At 31.4% G+C, this 18,712-nt stretch overlaps 2 protein-coding genes across 2 annotated transcripts in view; one reads left to right on the top strand and one right to left on the bottom strand.

Annotated features, from left to right (window-relative positions):
* The window catches only part of LOC110027722 (protein ENHANCED DISEASE RESISTANCE 2-like), a 36,360-nt gene extending 26,780 nt beyond the window's left edge, over nucleotides 1-9,580 (top strand). The window contains exons 15-22 of the mRNA XM_020729259.1: nucleotides 4,327-4,390; nucleotides 4,482-4,657; nucleotides 5,400-5,501; nucleotides 5,590-5,640; nucleotides 5,997-6,140; nucleotides 6,235-6,330; nucleotides 8,907-9,008; nucleotides 9,332-9,580. Coding sequence (XP_020584918.1) covers nucleotides 4,327-4,390; nucleotides 4,482-4,657; nucleotides 5,400-5,501; nucleotides 5,590-5,640; nucleotides 5,997-6,140; nucleotides 6,235-6,330; nucleotides 8,907-9,008; nucleotides 9,332-9,385 — 789 coding nt within the window. The 3' untranslated portion in view covers nucleotides 9,386-9,580. The remainder of the gene's footprint in view (nucleotides 1-4,326; nucleotides 4,391-4,481; nucleotides 4,658-5,399; nucleotides 5,502-5,589; nucleotides 5,641-5,996; nucleotides 6,141-6,234; nucleotides 6,331-8,906; nucleotides 9,009-9,331) is intronic.
* Nucleotides 9,581-10,269: 689 nt separating this feature from the next.
* On the bottom strand, nucleotides 10,270-16,667 carry LOC110027698. Its single transcript, XM_020729217.1, has 5 exons — nucleotides 16,541-16,667; nucleotides 11,707-11,846; nucleotides 11,301-11,423; nucleotides 11,027-11,129; nucleotides 10,270-10,726 (listed from the first exon to the last, which is right to left on the bottom strand). Exons 2-5 carry the CDS (start codon nucleotides 11,799-11,801, stop codon nucleotides 10,439-10,441), a joined length of 609 nt encoding a protein of 202 aa, XP_020584876.1. The 5' UTR covers nucleotides 11,802-11,846; nucleotides 16,541-16,667; the 3' UTR covers nucleotides 10,270-10,438.
* Between the last annotated feature and the right edge of the window lie 2,045 nt (nucleotides 16,668-18,712).

Genomic DNA, 18,712 nt, shown 5'->3' with positions numbered 1-18,712 from the left:
TATTATTATTATTATTATTATTATTATCTCTCTGCATCTTTTCGTCGAATACGTCATTGCAGTGAAATGAACCTCTCCCCTAGGTAAATTTGACGTTCTGGACGCAATCGCACAGGCCGTTTCGTTATTCGGGGTCGTTCGGACCACTTTTTCAGCAATTTGGGTAAAAACAATAATTTGCTCATTTTTTTACCCGTATTCGAAGCGTTAACGACATGGATGCCCTCCTTAGATAATATCGACGTCTCGGACACACGACATAAAAAAATGATGCAAACACATATAAAGATTTATTGAATCTACAAATTATGCTTTTATTGTTAGTGATCTTAATCCTAGGTGGTATAATCATATATTATTTTTTTTACATCTAACTAATCTAGTGGTGGCCAAATCAGCAACAAGGGAGAGAATAACTTGGACAATGTTAATCTTAGCAGTTGATGCAAAGTTTTCTTGAAAATTCATTTGCATGTTTGAGTAAATTGTTTTGTGACCAGTTTTATATTTCAATGCTTCCAGCCTTTAATTTCGTATTGAAAGTTCAATTGCATCCAATAGAGTTCTTCCCTTTTTGCAGGCTTTAAATTTTCATGTATCATTTTCCCTCGTGAATCTTTCCACTCATGTAATTTTAATTCATAATGATTTTGTTGTGTTCATGCTAAAATCATTTGTTGTAAAGGCATGAAACCAATGAAACAAATTGCCATAATTAGCATAATCACTGATCTTGTGTATGGTGCAAGTTTTTGCACATTTTCTGCCAGCAATCAGGATGTTTTAATGAAAATTGATTTTATTTTTTGAAGAATTTTTCGTAGAAATGCTTTGATATTTTTTAATTTCTTAATGTATGGAATAGAAAATTTTCTTATATTTTGTTGTGTGATCACGAGATTGAGATGAGTAGATTTGAGAGAGACGCATGTTTGATAAAATATGATGTATGTTATTATAAAACTCATATTCATTAACTGAATTGGAGATCTCCCCATTAATGTGAGTTTTGGGAAAGAAACTTTGACTTTTTGAATGTTAAATCGAATTTGTCGTATCATTTTATAGTTTTAGAAGGTAACATTTTTATCTTTATAGCTCAGGCAGTTAGCCAATAAAAATATATATTATATATTTTGGGTCAAGTTTGCTTCTCTAAAATGTTGGGATATGCACAAAGTCAGAACTACCAAATACTTTGAGGGGAATGGTCGAAATGAGTCTATTTGCAGGATTGGCAAATAAACTTGAATACAAGGATTATTGATGGCATGCAATTTTTGTGATTTACAACGGTAATGACAACTTTTCTCGGATAATATTTAGGCATATTTTTAGTGATCATGATGGGTCAAGCAACTTTTAGAAAGTGCTGCTTTCTATTTGTAAGCCCATTTTGTTGAGGGGTATTAATATATGAATTTTCGTGGATAATCCCTTTATTGAAGAAGATAATACTTAGGAAAATTCCTTCTGTTCTCTTTCATTCTTAGTCCTAAAGAATTATATTTGGGTTTTAAGTTGGGTTTGGATGTAATGATTAGTTTTTATTTTAATGCAACAAATTTTAGATTTATTTTTCATTAAAAATATACATGTTGCTTTAGAAGAACTTATTACCAAATGATATAAACCACATAGTGTTCGACATATTGGTAATCTAAGATGATCCTGAAATTCTTCTATGAATATTAATAAATGGTTGTGAGGCTTTATATTGATGACTTTGGATGTGTTTTTGGTGTATTTAGACAATTGACAATTTTCACATTAGAATGATTTTGACTTGTTATTGGTGGTGAAGCGAATAATTTTTAGTGATAGACGGAGTTAGGATGACCAAAACAAAAATGTTATAACATAATTGCACTCTTCTTAGGGTAGGATATGTACTGACTATATTTTATTTGTATTTTGGAATTTTTGTTAACTTTCAAGCGACAAAATCCAACATTTTACCTAGCATTATCAATCATTTTTACTGAAACTGCATCATGGACTTCGCACTTAGTAGGAAGGAAAAATTGTATCACACTTCATATTATTGGTAATTTCATTGATTGGTAAATGGGAAAAGTTGGTGAACCAATAGGACTGAATTTAAATCCATGGAGCTATACATGTTGATGGTCCCGAATACCTATTACTTGAGATCTTGATTAATTACAATCCTTGCTATATAGTTATTAAAGCAAGGATGGATTTTGTGAAATAATGAGACATTTCCAATCATGTTATTGGGTGTTCTTGAGTCCACAATCCAGGATTGAGACTTCTTTATTGTTTTATTGATGATATTTCAAGCCATATCTGAGCTGTCTATCGGACCAATTTTGATTTGAGGAGCGGTCAAATTTTTTTAGGGTTGGTCAAACATCTTTTGCAGCATATCAATTTGCTCTTGGCTGAACAGGATGGTTGTTCTTTTTGAGAATCATTATTAGTTGTAGAGAAACCATGAGTTGATTCTCATTTTGTTTTTGGCATGTTTCTTTTGTGAGTAAAATTTTTTATAGTGATCACACCAATGCCTTTTTACTTATAAATTTTTTTCTAGAGGTATATATACCTTGAGAAGCAAGTTTTGAGCCTCTAGGATAAGTTGACTTCATGTTTTTTCATCTTAATACTTTTGCACTTTTCTTCTTTACATATTTCAAAGAATACTTCCATGAATGGAAAGATTTTTGGCCCAAATATCCTACCTTGGACTTCATCATGATTTTTATTTAGCCTTAAGAAGAAATTTTGATGCCATGCATTTCTCAATAATTTATTAATACTTGGTTGCATCTCCTGATACAACCAATCCAATTCTTCGGAGACTTTTTGATGCTAAGATTGTTGGGCAAAGGCATTACAAATCCGGGTGATACAAAAATTCCATTGTAGAAGATCATAAATGTCATATTTGGTTCTAAATAACCAAGCAACATTTACTTTTTCAGAGTAAAAAGTTTTCTCGTGACACCCCCAATATTTTAACAATTCCATAGAACATGAAATGTTGTTTTTTTCTTTTTTGGTTTGATAAACCAACACAATTTTTTTAGATCTCCATATTTTGAACTTCGATTTTTTTTTAAGGAACGGTCTCACCAGTGTGTTAACTTTCCCTCTCTTTCCGACAATATCATATTGATTAGGCCGATTGTAGGTAACCAACTCGTGTCCAATTATCGGTGGATTAGAGAAGCTTTGATGGCGGTCGATGTAACCCTTAGGAATTATTTCATTATAAGAGAAGCTTCTATCAGATTCTAGTCAGCATGTAACAGTTAAGATGAAAGAAGAACAAACGTAGGAATTGAAAAATCTGGAGGGACTAGATTATAAGAGGAGCAGCATTGATTATTGAACAACATAGAAATATTTTAACTTTGTACTCCAATGAGAAGGAAAAAAGTACAATTTATATAGAGAATGCATAGCACAATTCGTGAATCAAGGAAGGAAATGTGTAAACTACCTATAGGAGAAGAAGAGGAAAAATAGTAAACCCAAATATTGGTAAATAGCTACATAAGATTATTCTTTTTTCTATGGAAGTATGTAACTAGGAAATTTGAATCTTAGCTTACACTTGGCACCTTTACACATTGTTAATGTAATCTTTTTATTAGCCTTAGTGCAACTATTTTTGTAATATCTTTTCATACCTTCTTTGTCATTCATTCCTATTTGAGGATTTTTGTGTGTAATTATTCTTGTTAATCATGTCGTTTGGTCTTCAAAAGTAAGCTAAAAATTCTTAGAATGCAGATAAACAATTATCTTACATGAATATAAAAAACTTAAATACATATAAAATTGGCCTAAAATTAACATTTCAATTACTGAAATAGCTTTTTGAAGGAAGAAGCTAATTTTTTTTTTTCTTTTGATAAAATGTTCCCAATTAGCACATATTAGACAGCTTTTCTACTCAGGGCCATTTGGGATCTCTTTTGGTCTTTGATTTTTATTGTTATTTTTATTTTATTTTCTTTATGTTTTTATTTGAAGTAAAGCTAGTACATTATAACATGTATAGTTGTTTTTTTTAAAAATGCTTTAAACAAATATTCTTTGTTTTAAATGTTTTTTTTTGTTATTTTAAAATAAAAGAATAAAACATGCAAAAAATGTACTAAACAAACATGTTTTTAAATAAAAGTAAAGATAAAACCATAAAATAAAAATAAAAAAGTGATCCCAAACAAACCCTTAGTTTTCATCCTCTATGTATCAACTATTATTTGCTTACAACATTAAGCATAACTTCCATTTCTGAATAACAAAATGAAGCATTCACATATATATATTTGCCATTGTTAATTGATGAAGGAACAACGCCATCCCATGTTAACAACAGCAGCTGTTTTAGTGAAGAAATTACAAGATCTTTCAGGTCTGTCTTTTCTATCTTAAATTTAACAAACATAATGAGCTTAAAATTCCTAATTTGCAAATATACACCTAATTTCTTGAGTAATCTTCAGGTCAAAGGAGGGGTTATGCTGAACTGAAAGAAGCTTCGGTGCGTGGTACAGAACATTACAGCTATGGGACCACTCTTCCAAATGACTCAAGTTGTATGACCAAATGTAGTTGGAGCACCGCAGATCCTTCATCATTTCTAGTTCGCGGTGAATCCTACTTGAAAGATCATAAGAAGGTGTCATTTTCTACTCATTTCTAGCTTTTTTTCTTAACTTTAACAAGAATTTTTAATTACATTTAGGGGCATTTACATATATACCAAACAATTCTCATATATTTACATATTCAACAGCTAAACTTTATTTTTTACATTTATACACCCAAATCTTTCATATCACATCAAAAGTAACTCTATTTTAACTTCTAAAAAGTGAAATACAACCTTTCATGTATAGATAAGGTGGTATATCTATGTTTGTGTGTGTGTGTGTGTCACTGTCGCATACCCCGACCTGTTGGTGGCATCCAAGGTATAAGACCCCTCAGGTCGGGAGTTCGAATCTCCTCTGTCACAATTGGCCTTAAGGGGGTGGTACTCGAATTGTTAGGCACATTAGGGGTGGCTGGAGTCTCTTATAATAGTCTCTGGCCATTCCTTTTGAATATATATATATATATATATATTGAAGTTTAAGTGTTAGATATTTAAAGACTTAAGAATGGAGTGGTATGTATGTTTATCTTCCTTCTACCATTTGTGTATTCCTTTTGAAAGGTTTATCTAAGATGTTTTGAGGGTCATGTAAGGTTACTATTCAAACCGGTCAATCTTACATGACATGTGTCCCAAAAAGCAAAACTGAAGTAGATGGTGGACAAGAATGTTGCAAAATCATATTTTTCAGTAAACTGTATGGAAAACTATAGGAGAGTATTTTTGTAAAATGAAGCATTAACTGGTTTGTTTTGTCTAACAGGTTAAAGCCAGCTCTACTTTGATGAAAATGGTAGGTGCTGATTGGCTGAAATCTGATAAGCGTGAAGATGATCTTGCTGGTCGAGTAGGGGGAATCGTTCAGGTATTGTTATCATTTATCTGTATCCGCTAGACAGCAAAACTCATATTTTGAATATTACATCTCATACTATAAACATTGCTCAATACAGAGACACGCACTTCATGGAAGCAGTGATTTTTTCTTTGTCATAAACATCCAGGTGAGCCAGAATTTCACTGCATGCACGCAGCAGAAGCGGCAATATTTTCTAGGGGCATTTCCGTACACAGCACACAAATCTTATGTATTTACATAAAGCACACCTAAACTTTCATATTAACATACATAGCATATAAATCTTTAATATCACATAAAAAATTGCACTATTATCACTTTTATAAAAGTGAAATACACCTTTTCATGCATAGGTTTAAAGCACCAGTATTATGTATGTCAATATGAAAATTTAGGTGTGAAATATGTTACATAAGAATTGTGTGCTACGTAACTTTCCCCCCTACTTTTTATAACACAAACCTTCAAGTTTGAAAAGTTTAATATTGCTTCTTATATCAGGTTCCTGGTTTGACTGCTTATAATCTTGCTTTCTATTATGTGCTGGACACGTCATTGGAGGATTTTCCGCTGCTAGAAAGTTTCGTCAAGGGTGATGACGCTTACAAAAACTCGAGGTTTAAGCTCATACCATATATATCTACGGTACAAGTTTCTGTTGTGATGTTCTGTTTCTCAAATGTTTTGCCAGCACGAGGCAAATGAATTATAGGCTGGTTGTCTTCTGTTTGCCATTTAGGGTTCTTGGATAGTAAAGCAGAGTGTGGGGAAGAAAGCATGTTTGTTGGGTCAGGCTTTGGAAATAAATTATTTCAGTGGGAGAAACTACCTTGAGGTATTACAGATGCAGATTATCTTTAGAATCCAAATATTTTGATATATCAAAAGTCAAAACTCTATGGTTCCTTTCTTTTTTTCTTTTTTGTAGTTTCCTTTTATATTTCATTTCCTAACATATATGGCAACCGCTTATTTCTAGAGGCAAGTTGTTGAATTCTCAAATCACTAAAAGGCTGATGTGAATCTCAAGCATCTATAAGTTGGTTGAATTCTTATAGAACTATTGATTCATCACCATGAGTATATGATTTTATTTCTAATTTGATCTGATTTCTTAGTACTTTTATGGAAAGAAGCATGGTTTAAAAACCGAATCAGATCGGTTGGCTTGGTCTAGTTTCAAAATTGCTTATGTATAGAACTTGCCAAAATCGGAGTTAAATTGATGAACTTCAGTGATTTTCAATGATTCATTCCATCCAACAACAACAACAACAATAACAACAACAAAGCCTTAATCCCACTACGCACTACGTGGGGTCGGCTATCGTGGGGTCGGCTATATGAATCATTTTTCTTCATTGCGTCCTATTTAGTGTCATATTTTCATTCATTTCTACTAAATTAAGATCATTTTTTATACAATAAGCCCAAGTCTTCTTAGGTCTACCTATGTCTTTCTTAACATAAGTCAGAATCTAAAATATCTACTCTCCTAATCGGATCATCAAATGGTCGACGCTTAATGTGAACAAACCGTCTAAGATGACTTTCTCTAATTTTGTTTGTCACAGGAGCTACACCAACCCTATCACAAATATATTCATTTTGCATTTTGTCTCTAAGTGTAAAGCTACTCATCCACCTAATCATTCTCATCTCGGCAACACTTAACTTAGTATTATGCTTCTCTTTTAAAGGTCAACATTCAGTGTCATAGAGCATTGCAGGTCTCACCACTGTCTTATAAAATTTTCATTTCATTCTAAGGGGTACTTTTCTATCACACAAAAGGTCTGAAACATTCCTCCACTTCAACTAACCAACTTGAATTCTACTATTAACATCCCCATCTATATCACTATTGTTTTGAACAACAAACCCAAGATATCTAAATCGTTCACAACTTTTAATAATTTGATCACCCAAAGTCACACTTTTGTCACTAGAGCTACTGCTACTAAAATTACATTCCATGTCTTCTGTTTTAGTTCTACTTAAGTGAAAGCCTTTAGACTCCAATGTAGACCTCCATAATTCAATTTTTTCTTGGGCTTTTTCTCTCGTTTTATCCACGAGAAGGATATCATCAGCAAAAAACATACACCAAGGTATATCCTCATGTAAATGTTCAGCAAGACCATCCATAACTAAAGCAAAAATATATGGGCTTAAAGGCGATCCCTGATGTAATCCAATAGAAATAGGAAAATAATAGGAAAACGATCCCTGATGTAATCCAATAGAAATAGGAAAATATTTAGTCAATCCTCCTTCAGTTCAAACACAAGTAACAACTCTTGAATATAAGTCATAAATGACTTGAATATAAGTCATATCAACACCTTTCTTCTCAGAACTCTCCAAAGGATATCTCTCGGAACATTATCGTAAGATTTTTCTAAATCAAAAAAATTCAAATGTAGATTCTTCTTATTATCTCTAAACTTCTCCATCAAACCTCTCAATAAATGTATAGCTTCTATAGTAGACCCGCCCGACATAAATCCAATTTGAATATGATAAATCTTTGTAATACGTTTTAAGCTATGTTCAATTACCCTCTCCCATAATTTTAAAGTATGACACATCAACTTAATCACTCTCTAATTTGCACAATCTTATGCATCCCCTTTATTCTTAAAAATGGGACCAAAATACTCTTCCTCCACTCCTCAGGTACCTTTTTAGTTTTTTAAATAATATTAAAAAGTTTAGTAGACCAAAGAACTCTCAAATCTTCTAAATATTTTCATACTTCAATTGGGATATCATCAGTTCCTAAGACTTTCCACCCCTAGTTTTCTTTAAAGCCTCATCAACTTCTTTTTTACTAATGCGACGGTAAAAATGAAACATTTTATTATTATTAACGATATTAAGATCACTAAGTTCGATCGTATTTTCAGAAACTTCATTAAAAAGTTTATCAAAATAACTCACCCATCTTTGTTGAATATATTTTTCTAAGAAAAACACTTTTTGATTTTCATCTTTAATACACTTTTATTATTGATTTTACCTTTTTTTTACTAGATGAAAAGAAACAAAAGATTTAGATTAAAAAATAAAAAAATAATAATTAAACTATTATATGCCCTTTTTTTGTATTATACTCAAAATATTCAATATTGAGGTGCTTTTAATTAGAATATTATATATTGAATTTTTGAAAATATCATTATTATATCAATTAAATTATATTCAGATAAATTTAATATTTATTATATCATTTTGCTCAACTCTCATGGAATTATTGGACTTTGAACATCTTCTTATAAAAGTCTTTAATCTATAAGAATTAACTTGAACTTAAACACAACAAAATAGAGCTGATGCAGACTGATAATTTCTTTATTTGATTATTTTTTGTTTATGAATCATAACTTTTTATTCAAATGTAATTTACAGCTTTGCGTCGACGTTGGCTCATCTACTGTCGCGAGGGGCGTCGCGAGCCTTGTACTCAGCTACCTAAACAACCTGGTGATAGAAATGGCTTTTGTAATACAGGTAAGAGCTCAGTATTCTCAGCTGGTTAATATTTTACATTACATACCTTACAATTCTTATGTATTTATATATCTAACACCCCAACTTTCATATTTACATACTGAAAATAACACTTAAAATCTCTTACATCACATCAATAATACCCTACCATTACCTGCATTTTAAAAATGAAAGACATCTTTTTCATGCATATGCTGTTCATCCCAGAGTGTTACTACTCAATATGATTAATTTTATCGGTAGATATGCAAATATATAAGCTTTTTGTGGTGTGTATGTAAATTTCTCTATTTTAGGCTATTTATTACTAATGAAATTTGCAGGGAAATAGCCAAGAGGAGCTGCCAGAATTCCTGCTTCCTGCTGGGGACCTGTAGACTGAACTATCTTGATGCCACTAAAGCTATCCACGTTAACTTATGCTGACATTAAGAAGTATCCATTTATTTCTTTTTTGTTTACAGGTTGCTACATATTATTTGCTTAATGTTATAATTTGCAGTGTTGTCCAATGTCATTTTTCAAAATATTTATTGACATGTATCCGTGAATTTTTAATATATATTGAGAGAGAGGAGTTTATTAGCCAACTGAATGGGCTCATTGTTTTCATGGGAAATTTACATACATACCATAAAGTTCTTATCTATTTACATATCTAATAACCAATTTTTTATATTTACAATTATAACACTTTGATAACATTTGTGGTTTTATTTATTTATATGATGTTAAATATTTGATTTGTATGCACCTAAATATAAATATAAATGTTTAGTTGGAAAAACACCGCACGTAGCTTGCGTGCGGTGTCCGATCCAGACCGTAAATTATCTGATCTACGGTCCCGATGTATTTCAGTGGGTCCTATCTAAAATTTTTAAAATAACGGAAATAATCCTGACCGTCGATCGCTGTGATATAATCTATTTACGGAAATAAACCTGACAGAAATACATGCGATGTCCGTACGCAATAATTTCTCGTTTAGTTTAGTAGTTAGGTATGTAAATTCATAGAAATTGTGGGGTATATTTTTACCTCTTAGATCAGTTTAATATTATTATTTTTAAAACAAAATATAACTTTTCATGCACATATTTTGAATGCAAGGACTTGGGTATAAATGTTAAAAATCAAATTGAGATATTAGTTATGTAAATAAATAAAATTCGCTGGCATTTATGTACAAACCCTGAAATCAGAATATTTACATGAATACCATTCGAATTCTCATGTATTTACATATCTAATGCACGAATTGTACCTCCAATTTAAAAAGCAAAACTGGTGATTGTAATATCAAAAATGTTCGTGGCATGCATGCAAATATGAACGTTTAGATGCTAGATATGTAAATGCATAACAATTATGCCCCCTATCAAATTAACCATCAATACATTTTATTACAAATTGCAAAAAGTTTTAAATCACCATGGCACCCTTCCACCAGCAGCAGCAGGAGGAGGCCGAGCAGAAGGATTATTCGCCATTCTTTCCTGCACTGCAGCAGCCCTCTCAGCCTTCATCTTCCTCACAATCTCAAGAATCTTGGGATTGAAGAAGCGATCCTTCACATATTTCTTCTCCTCGGCCTGTATCTCTTTGATGGGGCTCGGATAAGGGTTTGGAGGTGGTTTCTTTCCCTGCAGCCTGCAAATCTTCTTTAGCTCCGAGTATGCGTTCTTCTTCGCCTTCTTCTCGGCCATGTATTCCATCTGTTTGCATAAAATGCACATCAAAGAAATTTTAAATTTACACACATGCTACTCATTTCCTCTGTATTTACATCATCTAACATCTAAATTTTACTTTTTTACATTCATATCATCCATATCTTTCATATCATGCCACCAGTTTAACTTTTAAGAAGTGAAATACACTTTTTTTTCTGTAAAAACATTCCAGGCTTAATAATTGTGTGGTATTAATGCAAATTGCTCTTTTCAAAACATAAAAACTGTCCAATTTAAATAATAAAAAAAGAAGGAAGAGATAGAGAGAAGAAGAAGACTTACATCAGCCACTGCCATTGCTTCCTCTTCAGCAACTCCCTGCTGTTTCAGTTCAAGAACTCGCCATGCAAAAACACGAGCAGGAGGAGGGTTAAATCCGTTAAACCTGAAAATCTCCAAAAAAGTCATATTTTGGGCAATTTTGGCATTATGCAAAAATCAAAACATGAATGCAGAATAATTACGCCCACTTGCCACTCAATTGCTGATAAATCTACCTCTATTGTTCATATCTAATAAAAATACCAAAGTTCATAACCAGAGATTGCAAATTTACCTTACAGCATCATGATATAAAGAATCAGGATATTTCTTGAAGAACTTCTTTACATAAACATCCTCAGGCATCTCAATATTTTTTATCTTTCCGTCGGATCGAGGTAACGTTACAGGAGGAGCCCTAACCAGCTAAAGTCAGTAAGAATAATAGAAAAGGGACATTTACATACATACTACACAATTATTATGTATTTACATATTTATATGCAAACCATTTGAATCCTTAACATCACGTCAAAAATGCCACCTTCACTATCTTTTAAAAAGTGAAATACACATTTTCATGCATGGGTACAAGACACCAAGATGGTATAAGTGTAAATATCAAACTTACTTTAGGTGTTAGATAGATTTAGGGTTACATAAGAATTGTGTGGTTTTGGAGATAAAGAGAATTGGATTACTCTTCCATGGCCTTGAGCCAAAGTGGGGTTGGTCTGGCAAGTCCCTTCACAAGCTTCCTCATCCTAGTCAATAGATCTCCCCTCATGTATGACATTTCTCCTGCTAATCTATTTCCTTTCTTTTGAAGTAAGCTTCAAATCTAGAATTACAAAAGAAGATAATAGATCAAAATGTCAATCATACAACATAAGAATCCAACTCTTTGATGGCTAAAAGAGCAGAATATAAAGAAGAGGCGTTTACATACATACCATCCAATTCATGTGTATTTGCATATCTAACAACTAAATTTTTCTTCTTACATTTATATGATCCAAATCTTTCACATCGTATAAAAAACACAATTATTTTAACTTGTAAAATATAAAATACACCTTTTTATGCGTAGGCAAGGTGGCATATATGTAAAAGTTGAAGTGTAGGTGCTGGATATGTAAATACATAGGAATTAAGTGGCGTGCATGCAAATCTTCAAAGATTTATTAACAGGTATACTATATGAAAATCGAGTTTTTTTATCCATTTTATGTTCAGATAATAATTTTGAAGTCTCAAGTTTTATATTAAAAAAGTTTTGCAAATCTATCCATCCATTGCAAGAAGATGGCTACCAGAATTTCTCCCTAGTTTCTCTTTTAGATCTTAAACTATTTAAAAAGAAGCTGGATTTCACCAATCAAACAGTCAAATACGTTATGCTTGACATGAAATGTTGTTTTATTATATTCTAAGTTAATTTTTAAATAATGCTTTAAAAACTCATACCCCCAATAAAAATTAAACCATGTTCAAGAATTTTTTAAGGAAGATTAGCATGCATGCCACTCAATTCCGATTTATTTACATATCTAACACCAAAAGTTAAATTTTTATATACATGTCACGTTACCGATGCATGAAAATGTGTAGTTCACTTTTTAAAAGTTAAAATGATGGTATTTTTTATGTGAAACGAAAGAATTGGGTGGTACTAATGTAAAAAATGAAATTTAGGTGCTAAATATAGATGATGAATTGAACTTGCTAGTAAGTAAAAGTGGTCGTGGTATTGGACTAAAGAAAGTTGAATAGAATGTGCAATAGTGATAAAATAATAGTCCTGGTACTCCATAAAGAGGATTAATGGCGCCATGGTTCTACAATACTTAGCCCTATAGGGAGTATAAATGATGCAAAATATTGTAACAAAAAACATAACATAGAAAAAAACAAAATATTACATGATTCGATGGCATTGAGCGACCAGAGTAAGTCCTAAAAAAATCAAAAAGCTATGCCACTATAATTCAAATTTAGTACGCCGGATATTTCGCTTCAAAGCCCCTAAATTAAACAAGAATCAATTTTCAATAGATACTCGACTTTCCATTTCTTTTGCTAATGATATCCTTCTCGTGGATAAAACGAGAGAAAAAGTTCAGGCAAAACTTGAATTATGGATGTCTACGTTGGAGTCTAAAGGCCTTCATTTGAGTAGAACTAAAACTGAATACATGGGATGCAATTTTAGTAGTAGTAACTCTAGTGACAGAAATATAACAATGGGTGATCAAAATATTAAAAGGTGTGAATGCTTTAGATATCTCGGGTCTATTGTTCAAAGTGATGGTGATATTGATGGGAATGTTGTCAGTAGAATTCAAGTTGGTTGGTTGAAGTGGAGGAATGTTTTGGGCCTATTGTGTGATAGAAAAGTACCGCTTAGACTAAAAGGAAAATTTTATATCGCGCTGAATGTTGGCCTTTAAAAGAGAAGCATAAAACTAAGTTAAGTGTTCCGAGATGAGAATGATTAGGTGGATCAGTGGCTTTACACTTAAAGACAAAATGCGAAATGATATATTCGTGATAGGGTTGGTGTAGCTTCAGTGACGGAAAAAATTAGATAGAGTCATCTTAGATGGTTTGGTAACATAAAACGCCGACCATCCGATGATCCAATTAGAAGAGTAGATGTTTTAGATTTGACTTATGTTAAGAAAGACAGAGGTAAACCTAGGATGACTTGGGCATATTATATAAAAAATGATCTTAATTAATTAGAATTAAATGAAAATATGACACTAAATAGAACGCAATGGAGAAAAAGGATTCATGTAGTCGATCCCACTTAGTTTGATAAAGGTTTTGTTGTTGTTGTACTCAACTTACCATATCTATAATGATGCTTCTCAGCTTCAATGAAACAAGGATAAATGCATGAATAAGAACGAAGCATAGGAGTATGAATGAATTAAAAGCTTATTTTGTTTAGGTTCAGTCATTTGAATTTGTGATTATATAAGAGGGAAAATGAGATTAACATGCTAATAATCTCTCGGTTGACACAAAATTTTTATGTATTGTATTATAGAAATGAACTTCTATGACACCTCCATGTTATTAATGAGAGGTAGAACAGTCTGACTTTCTCAAAGATCATTATCGTTGTAAGCAAGTGAATCACACCCTCATAACCTTTAATTTTCTTTAGAAATAGAATGTCCTTTTCCAACAATCCTTTTCACAAATTGATATTTAATATTCCAATAATTCTATAGGAAAATGATATTTGGGCTGAAATTGTTCCATCCCGAAAAAAAGTACTGCAATTCACGCTAGATGTTAAACAAACAAAATTGTTCAAACAATCATCTCTTCATGCAACTAAAAAATATTTCACAAATTTCCAATGTCAACAATTAAAGTATTAAAATCTTCAGACAAACATACACACAATCTCTTTGCCTGTCTGAGGTGATTTAAAATGAATATTTCTTTGAAGGTTTAAAATGAACAGTCAAAAGAGTACTTACTACAACTTTCAAAAGTATAATCTGCTTAAAACCTTCTCAATATGTTCATCAAATATGGCTTGAAAACACCACCTTTTCATGAAGATTCTCATCCCAAAATTTTTTTTGCTTCTTCCAAATCCTTTTATGTCAAATTGCTTTGAGAATCATCAACAATGACACATACTTGCAATCAATATGCTATCCAATATATATATAGAGAGAGAGAGAGTGAGAGAGAGAGAGAGAGAGAGAGAGAGAGAGAGAGAGACTATATATATAATGCATATGTCCAACAATTTTTTTAGATCCAAAATCAAGTATATTTTAAAGCCATTTTACATTCAAGAATTTCGGTATCGGGAACTTCAAATCAAAAAGGTTGAGTAGACATCATCCAAATAGCCAATAAGAAAAGCAATCTTGACATTTAACAATCGAAGGTGTAAGTCAATCTAGTAATCATAGTTTAATTTAACTGGAAAAAGGTTTCACTAAAATTAATGCCATTTTGTGGAATCCTTTTTTTACAAGTTTTGATTTATATTTTCTTGTATCACTAAGCTTTCCCAAAATGCTCAAAATTCATTTTTTAAGTTCATATAGTAGGATAAAAAAATTGATAGTCAGTAGTTGAACAGAAAGATTAATAAAATCTCACTGCAATCAATTCCTTCTTTTTATAAAAGTTTTTTACCACTAGTCTTGCTTTATATGTGAAAATTTGCTTGTCCTACTATGTTTTTTTGTACTCTAGCGGTTGAGATAATGTTAAAATGTTATTTTTATATAAGAAATCTGAGATCTATTTCATTTTAAGCTCCCTTATAACACCCTAATAGGATCCAACATAAATTCCTCTTCAAACCATTCAAAATCACTAACATCAATTAGCACTAGAGATTTCAAGAAGAAAATAAATCTATCATCACCAATAGCCTTATCCAATCTTCTTAAGAATCAATATTCTTAATGCAGCACGAAGCTCCTTTCTTAAAAGAAGTCCCAATAGATTGATGAAAAGTATCTCTTCTAGAGCTTATTTGAAGTGGTTAAGCATTTTGTAGTGAGCAAAACAATGTAGAACATGTAGTGCTAAATGAGGCAATTTTGTTAAATGGTGCCTACTATTTAACAACTTCGTGCCTGCAAATTGAAAGCTTGCTTCGATTGTAATGCAAAAAGTTACTAACTTATGTCATTCTGCAACATAAAATATTCGAAGGCATATAGCTCAAGTTGGAAGAAGTTATTGATACACCTAATTAGACAGGATTATAGGATTTCATGGTCTTAACAATTTTTTTTTTATCATTCTAACTTCTACTTTGAGAAGAACTATTTAAACTTCATTTGTATGGGTAAAAAATCCTATTATAAAAAGATAATAATGAGTTTAGATTGCACAAATAATTTTAGCATAAAAAGCATGCTAGAATCTTTTATTTCAATGATTTACATCCACCCATGCCCAATTTCATTCCTCTTCTTCTAAAATTTGAGAGCATATAGAATCTTCTTCTAAGTTCTTATCATATTCAACCTGGGCAATTTGGCAAGTTCAAAACTTGCAATAATAGGCACTGATCATTGTTTTTAGTCCATACATGCCAAAATTAAAGCCTATGATATTTAATCCCTTCTACCCATATCCCTTATCATGGACAGCTATGAAGTTATAACCCATGTTACAAAACAGAAAGAAAGCTGCCGAGATTTGAGGATAAAGTGCAATCACAATAATTTGCTAACACATAAAAAATAAACAGAGAAAGTTTATGAACCAACTACTTAGCAATCACAGCCATACAGTCAGAACCAATAAAATGAACCAACTTTCCAATAATTTTGTCACATTAGGGGTTTTTGGTAGCAGGATTTACTGCCAAACAGCAAAAATGACATATTTAAATCCTCCGTGCTCTCAAATTCTGTTTTTCCTCCCCTTTGCCTTAAATCCAGGATTTAGTAAAGCACGTTGGAAGACGGATTTAGGGATTTAGAGAAGATGAAGCGTGCGAAGGCTTGTCGGAGGAAGGGAGAGAAAAACGAGGGTTACCTTTCTTAATGGTTTTGTGTAGAAGCGGAAGAGGAGGAGGCGAATAATGACAGTTTCGGAGATCTTTGGCTTCCGAGACAACTCTAATGGCGACTGAGGGTTTCCGGCAGGAGAGGGAAAGGGGTAGACAAGATTGCAGTTTTATTTTGAGTCAATTTTTATTAGTAGTTAAAATTAATAAAAATACGTAATTAATTAATAGTTAATTAATAAAAATTTGCATATTAAATTTAGTGGTTTAATTAAATTTAAATAATTAATAATTAGTTTATTAAATAAATGTTTATTTTATTAATTAATGAATGTTAAATTCTTATTTAATATAATTATTTTAATAATATTATTTTTAATGATTAATTGGTACAGTAAATTTTGTTATTTATTAGCATACATAAAAACTAAAAACTTAATTTAACTTTAATTAGACTTAATAATCTATGATGAGAGAAAAATTATTCAAATGCCTTTAGATAATCATTTTATTTATTTTAAATCAAGTTTACTTAACACAAAAAAATCTAAGATAGAATTGGGTTGAAAAAAAAAATATGCGTGAGTTTTCATTATTAATACTGCAGTCGATTTCGAGCCAATCAAGGAGCAGCTTGAAATGAGATCGAAATTATTTTAATGGTTCGAAATTGGCTTATGGCTCGAGTCATCTTAATTCTGATTTGATACCGATTAAAATCAGACAATTTACAAGCCGGCTTGAATTGTAAGTGAATCGGCTCGAAATTTAAACGAGTCAGCTCGAATGTCATTTTTTGCTCGTAAGCCGAATAACCAGGCTCAAAAACCTTACATATCTAGCTCGAAATCCATGCTTGAGCCGACTTAAAAAACATAATGAGCCGGCTCGAAACTTTCATTCGAACAAATGTAATTATTGATATGAAAAACAAAAAAGTTTAAATAAAAATAGTTCGTTTTTTTTTATTGAATGAATTATCAAAATATAGATTTACAAATTAAAATGAAGTAAAATAAATATTACTTGTACCATTATAATAAAAACTCATAAATTATAAGTTACATATTACAAATTTATAAATTACATGACAATTATAAATATCAAATATAAGAAGGTAAAGTCAGGTGTTCGATATATATATATATATATATATATATATTGCATTATATATATATATATATGCATATATATATATATATGTATATATATATATACAATCAAACTTGATGACACAATAAAATAAATATTTAGTGGCACGGTGGATCCCACTGCAATTCCTACAATCGTAATTATGAGTCGTTCGGACAGAACAATTCCCCTTTTTGACAAGTAGGTTTGAAAGATTAATAAGATTTGAAAGACTACCTAATTAGTTTCATAATGATAATTAATGTTGGGCCTACTCTTACTTTCATGATGGGCCACAACAGATATAAGAAGAGTCCTCCGAAGTGGTGGGCCATGCACAGCCTTTCACATGGGCCCGAAGAGGATGATGAAATCACGTGTGAGCTGTATGAAATGGCGGGACCCAGACATTGTCGGCTCCGAACCAGATCCTGGAATCTTTGTCCTCGGTGTTCTTTAACTTCACATATTTTATTGTGGATTATTATTCTTAGACGACAAAGCGCACATCACAGTCACATCTCGCCGGCCCACATTACACGACAGATATATCCATCACTATTTTCAGAAACATAAAATAACGTAACATCAAAAAATAAAATAAGATCACCCCATAAAAATATTAGTTATAAATTTTCGATTATTTTTTTATATATTTTTATTAATTTGTACTATATATTATTGCATGTTAGAGGTAAATATTTAAGTATTAATTTTGCATTATTGTATGTGCACATATAATGATATTATAGAAGTGTTTCATAAATGAGACATAAAAAAAATATAGTTATATTTCATATTACAGTTTTGTAATAAATTATTTTTCTGCCACAACTTTAGGATATTTTTTATAAAAAGCTACGGCCACCCCAAATAATCACTTGAATAAGATCGTCATGAACGTGTAATTTATAGAACAAGTGTTTATAATTCTTCATATCTCCAAGTTGAGTTTTTCATTTTGTGCAGATAATAAGAGTTCATTTATAATTTTTAAGAATGATAATTTAGTATTTTTCTGGGTATCAAAATAATTCGTAGAAAGGGCCATGTTATTGTTTTAATCATGG

Source organism: Phalaenopsis equestris, unplaced genomic scaffold (assembly GCF_001263595.1).
Source record: "Phalaenopsis equestris unplaced genomic scaffold, ASM126359v1 Scaffold000436, whole genome shotgun sequence".
NCBI lineage: Eukaryota > Viridiplantae > Streptophyta > Magnoliopsida > Asparagales > Orchidaceae > Phalaenopsis > Phalaenopsis equestris.
This window is presented reverse-complemented; position numbering and strand designations above follow the sequence as displayed.